The sequence below is a fragment of the Hipposideros armiger genome, unplaced genomic scaffold (assembly GCF_001890085.2).
Source record: "Hipposideros armiger isolate ML-2016 unplaced genomic scaffold, ASM189008v1 scaffold_126, whole genome shotgun sequence".
Taxonomy (NCBI): Eukaryota; Metazoa; Chordata; class Mammalia; order Chiroptera; family Hipposideridae; genus Hipposideros; species Hipposideros armiger.
The window spans coordinates 563,936-579,844 of record NW_017731476.1 but is presented as its reverse complement, the minus strand read 5'-3'; the positions used below and the strand labels follow the sequence as shown (position 1 = coordinate 579,844).

General features: G+C 55.5%; 2 protein-coding genes across 3 annotated transcripts; both read right to left on the bottom strand.

The window, feature by feature from the left end:
• Window positions 1-270: 270 nt before the first annotated feature.
• On the bottom strand, window positions 271-4,923 carry LAT (linker for activation of T cells). Its single transcript, XM_019648647.1, has 12 exons — window positions 4,269-4,923; window positions 4,052-4,079; window positions 3,913-3,947; window positions 3,617-3,704; window positions 3,419-3,483; window positions 3,297-3,326; window positions 3,144-3,207; window positions 2,975-3,069; window positions 1,342-1,401; window positions 881-937; window positions 705-789; window positions 271-527 (listed from the first exon to the last, which is right to left on the bottom strand). The coding sequence occupies exons 1-12, from the start codon at window positions 4,645-4,647 to the stop codon at window positions 491-493; spliced, it is 1,023 nt and encodes a 340-aa protein (XP_019504192.1). The 5' UTR covers window positions 4,648-4,923; the 3' UTR covers window positions 271-490.
• A 363-nt stretch (window positions 4,924-5,286) lies between these two features.
• Window positions 5,287-12,873, bottom strand: SPNS1 (SPNS lysolipid transporter 1, lysophospholipid). Of its 2 annotated transcripts, XM_019648641.1 has the most exons (13): window positions 12,764-12,873; window positions 12,249-12,540; window positions 12,089-12,154; window positions 10,293-10,429; window positions 9,001-9,152; window positions 8,832-8,898; window positions 7,936-8,081; window positions 7,551-7,706; window positions 7,088-7,277; window positions 6,777-6,842; window positions 6,391-6,489; window positions 5,915-6,086; window positions 5,287-5,637 (listed from the first exon to the last, which is right to left on the bottom strand). In XM_019648641.1, the coding sequence occupies exons 2-13, from the start codon at window positions 12,487-12,489 to the stop codon at window positions 5,543-5,545; spliced, it is 1,587 nt and encodes a 528-aa protein (XP_019504186.1). In that variant the 5' UTR covers window positions 12,490-12,540; window positions 12,764-12,873; the 3' UTR covers window positions 5,287-5,542. The 2 variants fall into 2 exon arrangements, with proteins under 2 accessions (XP_019504186.1, XP_019504187.1); XM_019648642.1 differs by lacking the exon at window positions 7,551-7,706.
• Window positions 12,874-15,909: the final 3,036 nt, after the last annotated feature.

Genomic DNA, 15,909 nt, shown 5'->3' with positions numbered 1-15,909 from the left:
TGCTCTCCCATCAGCACAGCCATCGTCTCCCCAGGAGGAAATACATCTGGGCCCCAGAAGAGCCAGCCTGGGTCAGATCTGCCTCACTCAAAAGGTGACATGGCCTAGCCATCACTCAGCCCCTCAGGAGCAGGGAGTCCCCATGGAGGGTGCGCGCGCGCGCGCGCGCACACACACACACACACACACACACACACACACACACACACACACAGGCGCAGCCCACCTCACCCAGACTCTGACCACTGGGTCCCCCAAAGCCAAGAGCACTACAAACTACACCAGCCTTTATTCTATCACAGAGTAGGGCTGGGGCCAGGGCAGTTCATTCTCAGGCTGCGTCAGAAGGTGCAGAGTGGTGGGGGTACACAGACGGGACCCCAAAGTAACAGTAAGTTAGGGGTAAAGTTCTCAGGCTGTGAGGCTGGAGCCAGGGCAGGGTGCCAAGGGGGCCCCCCAGAGGCACTGCTCGCTGCCCAGCTCAGGCCTCTCAAGCAAGGCTGGTTCCAGGACAGGTTGGCCTCATACTAGAACACAAGACAGGGAGAAAGGAAGGGGTTATAGGGTCAGGAGGTGTGTGTGTATGGGTAGGGGGGATGAGGGGGCAGTCCCCAGAGTCAAGGAAGATAGGACTGAGGTGGTAAGGAGGGTCAGGAGCCCGCAAACCCAGGGCTGAGCTGGGAGGGCTGGGCTGGGCCGCTCACCGTTTCTTCAGTTGAGCTTCTACATTCTCATAATCAGGAGCACCCTCTTCCTCCTCATCCTCTGCCTCCTGGGAACTCAAGGTGGCTGTGGGGGGAGGGGAGGTTGGTCTTCAGCTCGCAAACCACCCCCCCACTCAGGGAGCTCCCCCAGCTCCTGCCCCTCCCCCAGCACACACCAGGCTCGGCTGTGGGCTGCAGTTCCTGGGACACATTCACGTACTCCCGGCTCCCATCTACGGGGACAGGTCAGATGGAGGGACAGCCATACCGAGGCTGAGAGAGCAGGAGGACACCCGGACGGGAGGACACCCGGACGGGAGGACACCCGGACGGGAGGACACCCGGATGGGAGGACACCTGGACAGGAGGACACCCGGACAGGAGGACACCCGGACGGGAGGACACCCAGATGGGAGGACACCCGGACAGGAGGACACCTGGACAGGAGGACACCCGGACGGGAGGACACCCGGATGGGAGGACACCCGGACAGGAGGGCACCCAGACAGGAGGCGAGAAGGCCACAGAGGGTCATGGGCATGACCACACGGAGAGTGGGGCTAGGGTGGCGAGGGGAGGGGCAGGGAGGGAGGGAAGATGGACCCTAAGAGGGCACCATGGGGCAGAAGCCACTCACCCAGAGACGCATCTGCATTCCCCTCACTCTCAACGTTCACGTAATCTTCCCCCGACGTCTCTATAGGAAACCATCAGAGCCCTCAATGCCCAGTGTCCCCGAGCGCAGACACCCAAGGGATCCCCACCACAGCCACCAAAGACTTTCAACACAATCAGCTCAAGACTCCCGCACACAGATGCCCAGATAGGGTGCCCCAGACAAGAGATGCCAGCGGCCAATACTAGGGCAGAGGCCGTGGCAATGGAGAGAATTGGGCAACTTGACCAGAACTGATCAGAGGGAATGCAGTGTGGGAGAGGAGGGGCAGCAGACCCCAACAGTGCCCCAGGTTGGGGAGCAGCTCAGAGCAGTGGGGCTGGGTACCATGCATGAAGGGGTAGACAACACTCAGGGCTAGGTGAAGTCAGAGGTGCCACTGGCCCAGCCGGCCCCTCTTCCTCAGCCAGGCCCGCCCTGACCCCCACTGGTGTCTTAGTACCATCATAGCACCTATCGCCATTGATAGCATCTTGTTTCTCTGTGAGGACATGGACAAAGCAGGCTATGGACCCAGACCACCCAGGTTCAAATCCAGCTCCAGCACTAACCAACCCCCATAACCTCAGACGAGCTACCCAAGCTCTCTGGGCCTCAGTTTTCTCATCTGTAAAATAGGATGAGGACCAGTACACATCTCATCGTGGTGTTGCGAGGACTAAAGCAGTGAATCTGAAGTGTAAGTATTAAGCGGTACGTGTTACCAAGCATCTTTTAAATAAATAAACCCTGCCATCGTACAGAGGGGACAACTGAGGAGGGGAAGGGACCGGCTCAGCAGCTCCTGGGAATTGAGGTTTAATAAGCTAGTACATGAAACTCTTAGTAGGGCATGTATTAGGCCCTTAATAATGTTAGTTCTTTTATCACGACTATGGCTCTTCTGTGAGAGGCACCCAGTAAATATCATGAATGAATGAGTGAATGAATGAAAAGAAGTGCTTGGACAAAGGGAGCTCACGAGAGAGGTGATGAGTTGAGAATCTGGATGGCAAATGAAGCCAGCATGTAGAAGCGAAGGACCGGGGCACGTAGAGAGAAAGAGGAGAGTAACAGAACACTTAAGATTACCAAAAACTGAAAAAAGCTTTTCACAGGCAGGATGAGACTAAAACAAAGGGAGAAAAACAGCTCAAAGGAAACTGAGACAATGCAGGAAGCAGAAGAAAAGTTCCAAAACAACAAAGAAAAACAACCTATAATCAATCCCCTTAGAGATTTACAAGATGGCCTTGCCTCCATGAAACAAGAACAGGGAGCCATGAAAAAGGAATATTGGGAAATCAAGAAAGAGTTTTCAGAGAGGAGACAAAATTAAATGAAGAGAGTCAAGGAATAGAGCCCAAAGAAGAACAAAGTCAAGGAAATCTCACAGACAATAAAAGGGGGAAAAAACAACAACAAAGAGGAAAGAGGAGAGAAAAAGTAAGACAATCAGAAGATTGAAGCAGGAAGTCCACTGTCTGAAGGACAGGAGTTCTACAGAGAGAAGAGAATACTGAGGGGTTGCAAGCATCCAAGACACAACAGGAAAGGAAAGAGTGGAGGAGCTGGTACAGAGAGGCAGGGGCGGGTGGTCGCAATGGCAACTCACTGGATAAGGTGCTATCTCGGAGGCCGGGGTTGCTGGGCGCTGGAGCTGCTGGGACAGCGGTGCTAATGGCTGGGGCTGTATCAGGAAGCACCTCCCTGAGGGGAAGTCGAGGGGCGAGTGAGCTAAGACCCTGGGCTCAACCGCCACCGCCCCCCTCCAGACCACTCACAAGTAGCCCGGGTTGTGATAATCATCATCATCATCGTCTTCATCCGTATCCTCATAGCCTGGCTCTGGGGTAATGACACAGGGGTCAGCAGAGCCCAGCTCAGGCCCCAGCCCCACCCCCACCCCAGCCAGGGCACCGGGGTCCCAGACACACCCTCGTTTTCGTAGCTTGCCACGCTTTTGTCTACGGAGGGAGAGCGAGAGGGAAACTGAGTCAGCTGAGGCGGGGCCTATCCTTTGCCCAGCCCCAGCCCCTGGGCCCTGCTGCACACTTACTGCCATCTGAGTCCTGCCGGGAAGATGGCGTGCGGTGGGAGCCCACTTGGGGCTGTGGGGACCTCCTGGGAGTCAAAAGTCAGAGGTCATGCCTAGAATGGGGCTCTGAGGCAAGAGGGGTTGCAAAAGGGAAAGCGGCCCCCAACTCAAGTAGCTGAAGGGTCAAGAGGGGGACTTAAAGGGGAAGGTGCTACTTACGGGATGGGAAGAAGGTCTGGATGGCTCAGGGGTGGGTAGGACGTAACAGGTGGATAAGACGTGGCTGGTGGCCAGGGGGTGAACGTGGCTGAGGACACAGGATTGGGCTGAAGGAATGACTCCGAACGTCGTGCCCCTCCCCCAATCAAGGCCCCTGAAAGGGCGCACTAACGCCCTGAAGCTCCTGTGCCCTGGACAGGTCTGGGGGTGCCCGTCTCCTCCCCTCCCCCATCCCAGCTCAAGTCCAGGGCACTCTCTTCCCTACCCCAGACAGAAGGGACCCTCCATGTACTCACGAGGCCGTTTGATCATGATGCTACTTGGGGTCAAACTGGCAGGAAAGACACATCTGGGTAAGGGGTCGGGAGAGGCCCCAGGCCCAGCCTCACATAGGAGATCAAGGGAGACACACACAAGTCAACGGGGCATACTCACCTATCCGACGCTACACTGTCATATGAGTCTGCGGAAGAGAGGGCCAGTGAGGCAGGAAGAGGGGGTGACATGGGAGAGGGTGATGGAGTCTGGGGCTCTCAGTCTCCATGTGCAGGACAGTTAAGACAGCTAATGATGGAGTAAGGGATGGGGGATTGGGGCTAGGATCCCTGTGAGTACGTCTGAGCTTTCAGTCACCCTGCCAGCTCCCACTTACCTGGCAGCTCTCGGCAGCGCGCACACAGTGCCATCAGCAACACAGCCAGGAGAGGCAGCAGCAGGGGGCCCAGCACCAAGGGCAGCAGGATAGCCGCCTCCATCTGCAGAACAGAGCTGGGACCAGGCCTGGCTGATGGCCAAACGCCCTCCAGGGCAGAGCAGCTGCAGGGGCGGGGGGAGCCGGGCCAGCAGCGATGCCGGGCCCAGCAGCACCAGGCTAGGAGCCTGATGAGGGGTAGCCGCGCCCTCCTGGAGGGCTCCCTGGGTCCCCTCCCCTCGCTAGACTGTGTGGGGGTCAGCGCTGGCTCTGAAAGACGCTTAATCCCAGGATGGTCAAGCCAGGGCCTTGGCTGGAGCCTGGGGCACCAGCCGCCCATGTGGACCCCACGCCCAGGCCTACCTGCCCCTTGGCTCCGCGCCTGCCTCTCCTCAGCGCCTGCCTGCCTGCCTGCCTGCCTGCCTGCCTGCCTGCCTGCCTGCCTGCCTGCCTGCCTGCCTGCGGCAGGAAGCTGTGGTGAGCGCCGGGTGAGGGCAGGAAATCATCCGGCTCCTCAGACGGCTGCACCCACCCCCTTTCCACCCCCACCCAGCCTGTGGGGAGGGGGGGAAGAGGCCTGAGGAGCCACCCCCAGGTCCTCAAGGGTCTGCTTGCCTCCAGGACAAGGGGCAACGCATACCAGTGTGGGGAGGACGACAGTTGCAGGCCAGCCAGGGACATCGCCTCCACAGCCGTGGCTCCAGGAGGCAGCACAGAGGGATGCCAACAGTGGGAATTTGGAGGGGCACAGGGCAGTGCCCACCCCGCCACCCTGGCCAGCCTGCCAAGAGGGGCGGGCTCTCGGGGAAGCAGGGGCGTGACTCACAGTCACACACAGACAGCTCACTCCATCCTCTGGTTCACCCAGCCCAGGAGCCCCACAGGACTGACCCAACAGCACCCTGGGGCTGGAGAGGGGGTATCCCACACAGTTCAGAGGTTGGAGGTCACTAGCACCCACAGAGACTCAAGCAGGCAGTTGGGGTCTGACTACAAATTTTATTCAGTTACAAATAGCACCAAGCCCCTGGGGCTGCTCCAGTGGAGAGGGGTCCCCTCCTGGATTCACACCGCCCCCCCCCCACCCTTGGCCACCCTGTAGTGTATGGGAGCGGGAACGCGGCCCAGTGCCCCTCCTGGAAGCGGGGCCAAGCTGGGGGCCTGGGCCCGGGAACCTCCTGGGGTGGGCCCGAGGCCAGCTGTGGTAGGTGTGCAGGTAGGTGAGTGACAGCCCCTCAAATGAGCACGCTGGACACGGGGACCCGGGTGGAGCGGCCTCGCTGGGGCACCACGATGCGGTCATCTTCCGGCCCTGCCTCGTGCAACAGACCTTGTCGGGGAGGGGTCAGAGCCAGGGTTGAATGGACAGACAGACACAACGCCAGGGAGGCATCAAACAGGCAGTGGGAAACAGATGGGGCCCCAGAGCTTTGGGCACAGCAGGACGTCAGTATGTGGGCTGGGCAGACCCAAAGCTGGAAGAGGGGAGAGCTGTGGCATGAGAGGTACCAGGGACACGGGCTAGGATGACAGATGAACAGACAAGCAGGCAGAACCATGACCTTGGGCAAGGGGCCGGGCATGGACAGGGGGAGGAACCGACTAACCCTGCACATGCAGCTGGGCCCGCCGGCGGTCACCCTCAATGAAGATGGCGGTGCCCAGGAAGGCAGCCCCGCCCAGGGCCCCGATGAAAGCGCAGAGCATGAGCGAGAACTGCAGGGCCCGGAACTCAGACAAGAAGGACGGAGGCCAGCTCCGGCGGAGGCGGTCGGAGATCTGAGGAAGGAAAGCCAGCAGTCATGGAGAGGACAGTGGGGAGAGGGAGGCCCAAACTCCAGCAAACAAAGACTGGGGCAGATGGCAAGGGGCTTGGAAACTCCAGGGAGAGGTCCACGGCCTCCCTGTGGAAACCTGCAAAGACAAAACCCTTCCTGTCTAGTGGGGGATCCAAGGTGAGGGGGGCCTGGCAGACGACTCAGACACGTCCCTGGGACCAAACCTTCCGTTCAGCCACCGGCCAGTGCTAGGAATGCAGGGTGCCCCGACCCCCACCCAGGCCCAGCGAGAGAGCAGTGCTCACCAGGCCAATGAGGTAGGGGCTCCCGGCATCCCCCAGCAGGTGGGACAGCACGATCTGGAAGGCCTCAGCAGTGGAGCGTCTCGTAGGGATCACCACATACTGGCAGAAGGAGGGCCAGGAGACAAGGGGAGGAGGGGAGGGCCAGGGAGGGGCCAGGACTCAGCCGAGGCTGAGGTCAGAGGTGAACCCCAGCTTAGGGGTGTCACTGGGGGAAGGGCAGGGCAGGCCCCGACTACAGGCCCGTCTGAGGCTGGACTCTGAAGTCAGTCTGGGGCTAGGGTTTAGGGAACCGACAAAGGCCACAATTCAAGGCAAGTGAGGCCTCCCGCCCCACTCCTCACGCCCACCGGCCTCTGGCCCAGCCCTGGAATGGCCCACCTACTCACCAGCAGAATATCAGCCACAATGGCCCAGTTCATGGACAACAGCGTCTCCCCAATAAAGATGAAAATCTGGGGGACCGGGAGGTGGGGGGAGCAGGAGCTGAAGTGATCTCATTGCAAGAAGAGTAAACACTCTGAGGCCCATCTGCTAACTCATTTAATCCTCACAATACCCCTGAGACAGCTATGATCATTCCCATTTACAGATAATGAGCCTGAGCACAGAGAGGTTAAGTCACTTACCCCACGCCATACAGCACCCCATTCCTCCACCTTGAACCTCAAAACCCCCCTGGACACCTGCTGCTACTCACATAAGTGGCTACGATGCTGCCACGGGCACAGGCGACAGACAGGAAGAGGAAGGGTGCAGAGCCCAGGAGGCCAGCAGCACAGACCAGTGGGTCGGCCCGGGGATTGAAGCGGCGAAGACGACGGCTAATCTCCACGCCCAGGCCCACACCCAGGACCCCGGTCAGGCAGGTGATGAGCCCAAAGATGAGGCTGGGGGCGGGCAGGGGGAATACGGGCTAGTCCGTCTACCTGCAACGCCCCCAGCCTCACTCCTGTGGCCTGGAGACCCTCACAACCCAGGCCCTGCGGCCCACGGTTCCGAGCTCCCACCAGCTGTTTCCCAACCAGGAAATGGAGACTCTGGGACAGGAGGTAGCATGTGGGGCTGGGGTGTACCCTCTTCCTGTCTGAGCCTGAATTGTCCTCTATCCGCTCCATCTCCTGCCACCCGCAGGCCACCCAGCCCAGTCTCCACCTGGGTACCTGTCAGAGGAAGAGCAGGAGTCTCCAGGAAGGCAGGGAGGGGTCTCCCCCAAGACCACGCGGGAACGCAGCAAGAACGCAGGGGCCCAAAGCGCCAGGGAGCCCGTGACAAAGGCCACGGCCGTGAAGCCCAGGGAAGACAGGATGAAACTGGGGCTGCACAGGTCGTTGGAAGGGAGGACGTCAGATTCCACTGAGGCATTAGGGTAGGGGACTCTGTTCTCCCCTCCTGGCTTGTTTAGTAAGATCAGGGCACTGCAGGTGGAGGCCACCCTGGCTTCCAGGATCTGGGCCTGCAGTTCCCGCAGCTACCACAGGAGGCAGTGGTGACTGCATTCCTGGCCCTGGGGAGGGCAGGCTTCGGCTAGGATGGAATGAAACTCACTTTCTGGCCAGAGCTCTCAGGTCTGCCCACCAGGAGGTGGGGTTCAAGGGTGGTGAGTCTGAGTGGCGCTCCACAGCTCCCCTCGGCGGCTCTCGTACTACTAGGAACAGCAGCAGGACAGCCACCACTCCCAGACCTGGTGTGACCTGGGGAAAGGGTGGGCTTCAGGCCGGGCACAGGCAGACACACTCAGCCCCTGAGGCTGGGAGAAACGGAGGGCATGTAAAGGCATCTGAGGCACCTGGGTTAATGTCTGCTCAAGGAAGCTGAGCCAGCAACTGGGGGGAGGAACGATGGCCAGTAGGGGCCATCCCTACTTCTGCATGCCTGGCTGCTCCCTCTTTGGTAACAGCGCCCTAATTTTCTTTAGGGAAACCACTCCCCCACTTCTCCCCATGCATGTGGTTCAAACGGGGCAGGGCTCGGAACCCAGACTTGGCCCAGCCACACTGAGCGACTCGGTGGCAGACACGTGACCCATGCTCATCTAATAGGATGCTACCCAGGACTCCTGCTCAAGGGTCCTGGAGGCCGAAGTCTCTAAATGGGAAGATAATGCGTGGAGCTTTCTCTTGCTTGAGAATGAAGTTAACATAGAGGAAAGTAGAGCTAAGAAAAGGATGATCAGGTTCCTGTGAGGGTGGGAGTCCTGGGTCCAGCTGGACTTGGCACTCATCCTGGGACTTTCCATCATGAGAGCCCATTGGGGGCTCACCATCCCATTTGGGGGCTGACACTTTCACAATGGGTTTCTGTCACCTGCAGCCAAGAGCTCTGTCTGGAGCATGGCTCTGTGGTAAAGGGCGGCAAGGCTTCCTGCAGGCTTGGCAGAGGAAGCACTGCCTTGAAAATGGGGTGCCGAGAGGTACACACCCCCAGGTTGAGACCAGACTCACCCTCAGAGCCCAGTGCCAGTCTCCAGCCATGTCCTTCACTTTGGAGCCGGCAATGTAACCCAGACCACTGCGGGGGACAGGGGTGGGAAAAGACAGGGGACAGCCGGTCAGTTGTGCCCAGGGCCACGCCCTTCTGAGTGCCCACCGGACAGGCCCCAGGCCCACACACCTGCCCACTGGGATGGCGAAGTAGAACACGCTGAGCATGCGACTCCGTTGGTCTGCCACGAAGAGGTCAGCGATGAGGGTGGGGGCGATGGTGGAGTAACTGGCCTCCCCGACCCCCACCAGGCCCCGGGTCAGGAGGAGCAGCCAGAACCGCTGGGGAACGAGACAGGGGGAGGTGGCACCCACCCTGCAGGCAGCCTCCCAGCCGACCTCACCAGCCGGCTCTGGAGAGGCGGCAGGGGTGGCGGGAGATGCCAGTGTTTTAGAATCAGACAGACCTGAGCTGGATGCCTGGCTCCACTACTTACTAGCTGTGACTTTAGGAAAGGAACTTAACCTCTCTGAGCCTCAGTTTCCTCATCTGAAAAAGGGGGATAATAATAACTTGTTCACATAACTATGGTGAGGATTGGATAATAAAATGTCTATTCATTACCTTGCGCCCCATGAGTACAAAATAAACCTTAATTTCTATTTTGCCAACCCCACCTGAGACACCCCACCAGTGAATAACGATCTTAGGTGGGGGGTTATTTGTTCACCAAAGACACCTGTAGCTAAGGACCGGGTACGATCAGCCAAGGGGAGTGTGCAGTGCCTGGGGCTGAGGACAGAGTTCTCGGGAGAGAGTGAGAACTGACAGGGGAGATTTCAAAGGAGCCAAGGAGCAACAGCCAGGGAGGCAAGAGGAAACCAGGACAGTGGCATCAAAGAAGTCAGAAGAGTTTCCGGAAGGAAGAAGTGGGTCAATAGAGCCAGAGGCTCCCAGGAGAAGTGGCAAGAAGAGGACTAGGAAGTAGGGGGTACATTTGGCAAGCGAGAGGTCACTGTTGACTTTGGCAATGGAGAGGTGGGGGCAGGTTGGCCGGCAGCGCTCGGGGGGTGAGTGGGAGAGGAAGTGCAGGCCGAGCGAGGGCCTCTCCCCGGCTGCTCCTTCACCCAGACTGGTGCTTGCTTAAGGCAGTCTGACTTTCAGGAAGTCTGACTAGGAAAGGGGAAGAGGGAGAGAGGGCGGTGCAGGTGAGTTCTTTTCCACAGCAGGGAAAGAAGCTGAGTGTTTAGGTATTGAGTGGAAGGGGTCGATGGGCAGAGGAGAGGGGATGGTTCTGGAAAAAATGGGAGAGGACAGGGTGGGCAGATTAGCTCAGGCAAGCAGGTGTAAGGTGGATGGACCAAGGAAACGGCGGAAGTTCCCCAGGCCCAGTCTGCAATGACTCCAAAGAGGAGCAACAAAGATTGATGGGGGAGTGAGCGGGGAGGGGGGTAAACAGGAGCCATCGTGGGGCTTCTCACCTCTCTGGGAATGAAGGACGACCCCAGTGTCACCAGGGACCAGAAGGCAATGCCCCCACACATCAGATACTTCCGATTGTACCTGTCCCCCAGGTAGCCAAACACAGGTGCCAAGACCATGTAACTGGAGATGAACACTGAGGGGGGAAGCAGAGAGTCACAGCCCAGCCCCGGTACCTCTACCCAACCCCCCACCCCAGCTCAGGGCGGGTGAGGGGGGCAGGAATAACTCCCAGCCCTGAAACTATCAGGGCTTCCTGCCCCAGGGGGAGTTCAACCCCCTCTTCAACTGTAGAATGGATGGTCCAGCTGACACATCACCTCCCGCCATTCAGCCAAGAACAAAATCCGAACTCCATACCCTGGCCCCCAACATGCTGTCAGGTTCCAGCTGACACCTTTCCAAGCACCAAGCCTGCAGTCTCTCTCTATCACATTCACTGTTTTCTTCTACCCAACACTGATTCCTATGGAAAATTATCTCATTCTCAGTCTAAGTTTTTAGGGACTGTTATCCCCTCACGCTCCATGAAGATACGGACCTCGCCTATACTGGCCATCACTGTGTTTCCATCACTTAACACATGGCCTGGCATAAAATAGCTGCTCAATAAACACATGTTGGCTGCAAAAAGTGAATGGGGCTGCCGAGGAAGACTTGCTTCTTCTCTAACGCAACAACTCTTTAGAATTTTGCAGACCTTGGCCTCTGTTCCCATTCTCATTTCTCTAGACTTTTCCTTAAATAGTTGCAGTTCCTTACTGGCCTGGATTGGGGCAGAGAACACTGCGAGACCTGGCTTCAGACCCTCTTCTGCCTCTACCTTGTCGTGTGACTCTGAGCAAGCCTTTACTCTCCTTTAAACCTCAGTTACTTTATAAAAATGTAGGTAATACTGGGGTGACCGGTTTGCTCCGTTGGTTAGAACGTGGTGCTGATAACACCAAGGTTGCTGGTTCAATCCCCGCATGGGCCACTGAGCTGTGCCCTCCCTAAAGAGTCAACTATGCTATTGTAACATGAAAAGCAATGTGTAACCAATGACCATGGCTGCTCCCAATGAAATTAAAAAGAAAAGAAAATGTAGGTAATACTACCTACTTCTTCTGTAAATTAAGAAGAATGCCTATTCCTTGGCTGATGGAAGGGTTAGAAGATAGTGGGCATACAAGGTCTTGGTCAAGCTTTGTGGATGTTATCACCGCTTCCTCCAAAGCCTGGCACATAACAGGTGCTCAGAAACGTTCAAGAAATGAATAAAGGAAGGAAGGAAGGAACAGAGGATTTGGCCCTTGTCTTTGCCTCTCCTTCAAATTCCAAAGTTCTGAACAAGCAAAGCTCACCTCTCCCCATTCCAGATGCCCTCTTCCGCCATTACTTATGGGGTGCCTGCCACATTCTCAGCACCCTGCTACACACTTCACAGGCGTTATCCAATTTAGTCCTCAGGTCAGCCCTAGGAGGCGATCTGGGTAATGACAAGTTCCATCTCACCAACAAAGAAAGTGAGGCTGAGAGACTGAGGGCCATCACATTGTAAGTAGGTGGAAAGCTGAGGTTTATTAAGCCCAGGTCTGCCTTAACCATCACACTAAACCGACTCCCTCTGTAACAGAGGTAGGTGTCCCACTAAACAGAACAAACTCCAGAGCAGAATGGGGGCCATCTATCTCTTCCCCTGGCTCTGGCCACTACAACTCCATCACTGAGGCCCCAGGCCCGCCAGCGTGTGGCCCCTTCTCGGGTGGGAAAGGAAGATGAGCTGTCAGCGTTCCCAGGAGGGGCCTCCACTCACCGGTCTGGATGAGCCCGGAGCTGCTGTCTCCGATGGCGAAGAACTGCTCGATGTCGGGAAGGACGCCTGGGAAGAAGACGCGTGTGGGCCCCGCGAGGCAGCCCCGCCTTGGGGACCCCGCTCCCTTCCCCTCCTCTAACCTCCCCCCAGAAATCAGTACCAGCCACGGTGAAGCGGTCCATATAGTTGAGGAGGTTGATGTAGCACAGCACGGCCACGATGAGAGCCGAATGGCCCGCGGACAAGCCCGTGATGCGCTGCAGCCCCTCCGGGTCCGGGACCTCCGGACCCTCGGACTTAAGGTTCCCCAGGGGCCCCGGGAAGCCTGGGGTGCCGGGGACCGGTGCGTCGTCCGTGTCATCCGCCTGGCTGAGGAAGGGCGCGGTGTCGGACCCCGACATGGTCCTGGGGGGCCGCGCCCGCCCGCGTTCAGGTCCCACCGACGATCCCACCTGCGAGGGGAGGAGGCTGGAAGCAACCCAGAGCAGGGAGGTGCGCGCACAGACGCGAAGCACGGAGCGCGGCTGGGATGAAGCCCGGGCCCGGTCATGCCTCCCTGTCCCGGCAGACACCCCGCGCGAAGGGGAGGAGTGGAATTCAGGTGATGGCGGGGACAGGGGCGGGTTGAGGAGGGTCAGGTCCTTCCCTCCCCCCCAGGTGGAGGCCGCCCCTCACCCCAGGTAAGAGCCCACTACACCCGCTGTCGCTCAGCCCCGACGCTGCACCACGGCCGCCGCCATGATGCCTAAGAGCCTGTCATGTGACGATGGAGCCTGGGGGGCGGTCGCCACCTTGTGCAAAATCTTGGCACGTGACTGCCGAAACCTAGTGCGCATGCCCCTTTGGTTTCTCCGCAGGCTCCGGCACCACGTGACTGCCGGCGGTCGTCCGGGGAACCAGGGAGCAGTCCCAAACCCTGCGCCTCCTCTGAATCTCGGCTTCCTTATCTGCAACACCCTTTTGGCAGACTTCTTCCCAAACGAGACAGTGGAATCTTAAAATGTTCTGAAAGATAGTAAATATCGCTAGAAATGCTAACGAGCAATTCTTGCGCTAAATGATAATTCTCTTCATCGGTGTTTGATTTTGGCTTCATACATGCTAAGAGTTCAATGAATAAATGCGTGCTGAGCAGCGGCCCCCAGCCCTGGCCTCTCCCCATCGTTCGGACTCCCCAACCCAGCTGCCTGAAGACCCTTGAGCTTTCCCTGTAGACACAGAAGGGAAAGGTACGCAGCACCCCACTCTGCGTCTGGAGCAGGTTTTCCTTATCTGCGACCGGGACCCAAACTCTTGCGCCCTCTGGTGGTCTCTTTTGAGGCCGGCAGAGGCTGGAAGCCTAAAGAGATTCCTACCCGCCCGATTAGGGGACAAAGATCGCAGAGCCCTGGCAGCAGAGGATAGCTTAGAGGGGTTCCTCATGTCACCCCACCCCTATCCCCAAGATACAGATAATAAACATCCACTCTAAGTAAAATTAGTATATAGTTCTATGCAAAGGCTGTTTCAAGACCCCTCTTACAACCACACCTCTACTGAAATTCTGGGGTCTCAGGGCCAGAGCTGGGGCCCCCGAGGCGCCCTCTCAGAAACTACTTGGAGTCTTGGATACCCCTTGTTGGCATTGTTCCAGGAGATACTTCATGTCGCAGAACCTTATGCCTGGTCTTCACTGAGGGTTTAAGGGAAAGAGATGGAGAGGAACTTCAAATGGTAGTCACTGAATTTTCGCTACAAGATATGATTATTTAACCACGTGCCTGGCATTGTATCAGACGAAAGCATATTTAGATCTGACCCCTGTGGAGCTCCTCTGGAGGAGAAAGATATCCATACACATGTAAAACTCCATGCAAAGGCAAGCCACAGGTTGGAGAAAATATTTGCAGACCGTATCTGACAAAGGACTTTCTTAAAACTCAGTAAGACAAAAAACAATATATTTTTTAAAGGTCACTGTATTTTCTTTTTTAAAAAAAAATTTATTGGAGAACAGTGTGTTCTTCCCAGGACCCATCAGTTACAAGTCAAGTTGCTGTCCTTCAGTCTTAGTTATGGAGGGCACAGCTCAGCTCCAAGCCCAGTCGCCAAAAAATACAATATTTTTAATAGGCAAACGATTTAAACAGACGTGTCACAAAAGATAAACGAATGGCCAACAAGTGTATGACACCCTTGGTTATTATGGAAAATGCAAATTAAAACCACAATAAGATACCACTAACTATACTAAAATAGTTTTTAAAAAAATAAAGAAACTGGTAATACCAAGTACTGGAAATGATATGGAGCAACTAGAACCTTCACGCAGTGTTTGTGGGAATGCAAATAGTACGGCTGCTTTGAAAACAGCTTGGTACTTTTTTTAAAAAATGAAATATCTACTTCCCCTATGACCCAGGAACTCAGCTCCTAAGTATATATCAATGAGAAATAAAAACATGTCCAAAAACTTGTAGGTGAATGTTCATAGACACACTATTCATAATAGCCAAAAAAAGGAAAATAAAATAAAATTAAAAAACGTGTGTATCCATAGGTGAAAAGTATATCCACTAGATGGAATACTGTTTGATGATATACACAACATGGATAAATCTCAAAAAAAAATGCAAGTGAAAGAACCCAGACACAAAAGACTGCATGTTGTATTATTCCATTTATATGAAAATCTAATGAAAAAATGGAAAATCTAGAAAAGGCAAAACTAAAGTGACAGAAAGCAGATTAGTGGTTGCCTGGGGTCAGGGAGGAGGGGCAAAAACAGGCACCAGGAAAATTCTGCAGGATGTGTACATCTACTAAAGCTCATTGAACTGTAGACTTAAAATGAGTGAACGCTTAGGCATTTAAAGTAAACTCCTATAAGGTTAAAAAAAAAAAAAAAAGAAAAGCCTGTGGTCCAAACACAATACCCCTGGACATTAATGAAAGTAAAACTTACTGGTTATAAAGGCAAATACAGAAGATGCCAAAAAAATGTATACACATTTTAAAAAAGGAAAAAACTATTAAAATTGTAAATCTCAATATATACTGATAACAAAAGATGAATACAAGTCACGTTTGACTTCTGCAATTACAAGAGGTGCTCAAACTAGTTCCCATCAGCGTCCAGACACTTCTGATGACGGCGGACTACTGTTTGAGCAATGTTGACCAAGGTGTTCACTTGCATACATTGTTTGGCACCCCCCCCGTATTTTGATGCTAATTGGTTTTGCCAAATGGGAAAAATATTTGGCTCTTCTCAGGTTCTTCTCTGTACAGGTGCTTTTTAAAGATGTGATGGATCTCTTGATTAACATTCCTTTAAGATCAGATAAATAAATATGTCTGTACAGGTCTGTTGGTTTAAAGTGGAGCCCATGGGCCAGCCGAGTGGCTCAGTTGGTTAAGAGTTAGCTTAAGAGCGCAAGCTCTTAGCAACAGGGACGCTGGTTCGATTTCCACATGGGCCAGTGACGCTGCGCCTGAACTGAGCTGCCGCTGAGCTGCCAACAGGTGGCAGGATGGCTCAGCTGGTGAGAGCACGTGCTCCTAACAAGATTGCCTGTTCGATATTGGGCTATGCCCGCCTGCAACTAAGACTGAACTCAGCACCTTGAGCTGAGCTGCCGCCTGGGTGGCTCAGGGGATAGAGCATGCATTCTTAACAACAAGGCTGCCGGTTTAACTTCAGCATGGGATGGTGGCTACACCACCCACAACAAAGATTGTAACCTTGAGCTTAGAGGCCACGAGCTGCATATGGGCAGCCAGATGGTGACTGGCGCCCTCCACAACTAAGATTGAACAATAACTTGATTGGTCCTCCCCCC

Coding starts and splice junctions, on each gene's coding strand:
- LAT (XM_019648647.1), bottom strand. CDS start 4,647: ATGGGCGGCTGGTGCCCCAGGCTCCAGCCAAGGCCCTGGCTTGACCAT. Junction 790..880: donor GCAGCCCACAGCCGAGCCTG/GTGTGTGCTGGG, acceptor CTCCCCCCACAG/CCACCTTGAGTTCCCAGGAG. Junction 528..704: donor GAAGCTCAACTGAAGAAACG/GTGAGCGGCCCA, acceptor CTTGTGTTCTAG/TATGAGGCCAACCTGTCCTG.
- SPNS1 (XM_019648641.1), bottom strand. CDS start 12,489: ATGTCGGGGTCCGACACCGCGCCCTTCCTCAGCCAGGCGGATGACACG. Junction 6,843..7,087: donor GCAGCATCGTAGCCACTTAT/GTGAGTAGCAGC, acceptor CCGGTCCCCCAG/ATTTTCATCTTTATTGGGGA. Junction 6,087..6,390: donor GCCCCTACCTCATTGGCCTG/GTGAGCACTGCT, acceptor TTCCTTCCTCAG/ATCTCCGACCGCCTCCGCCG.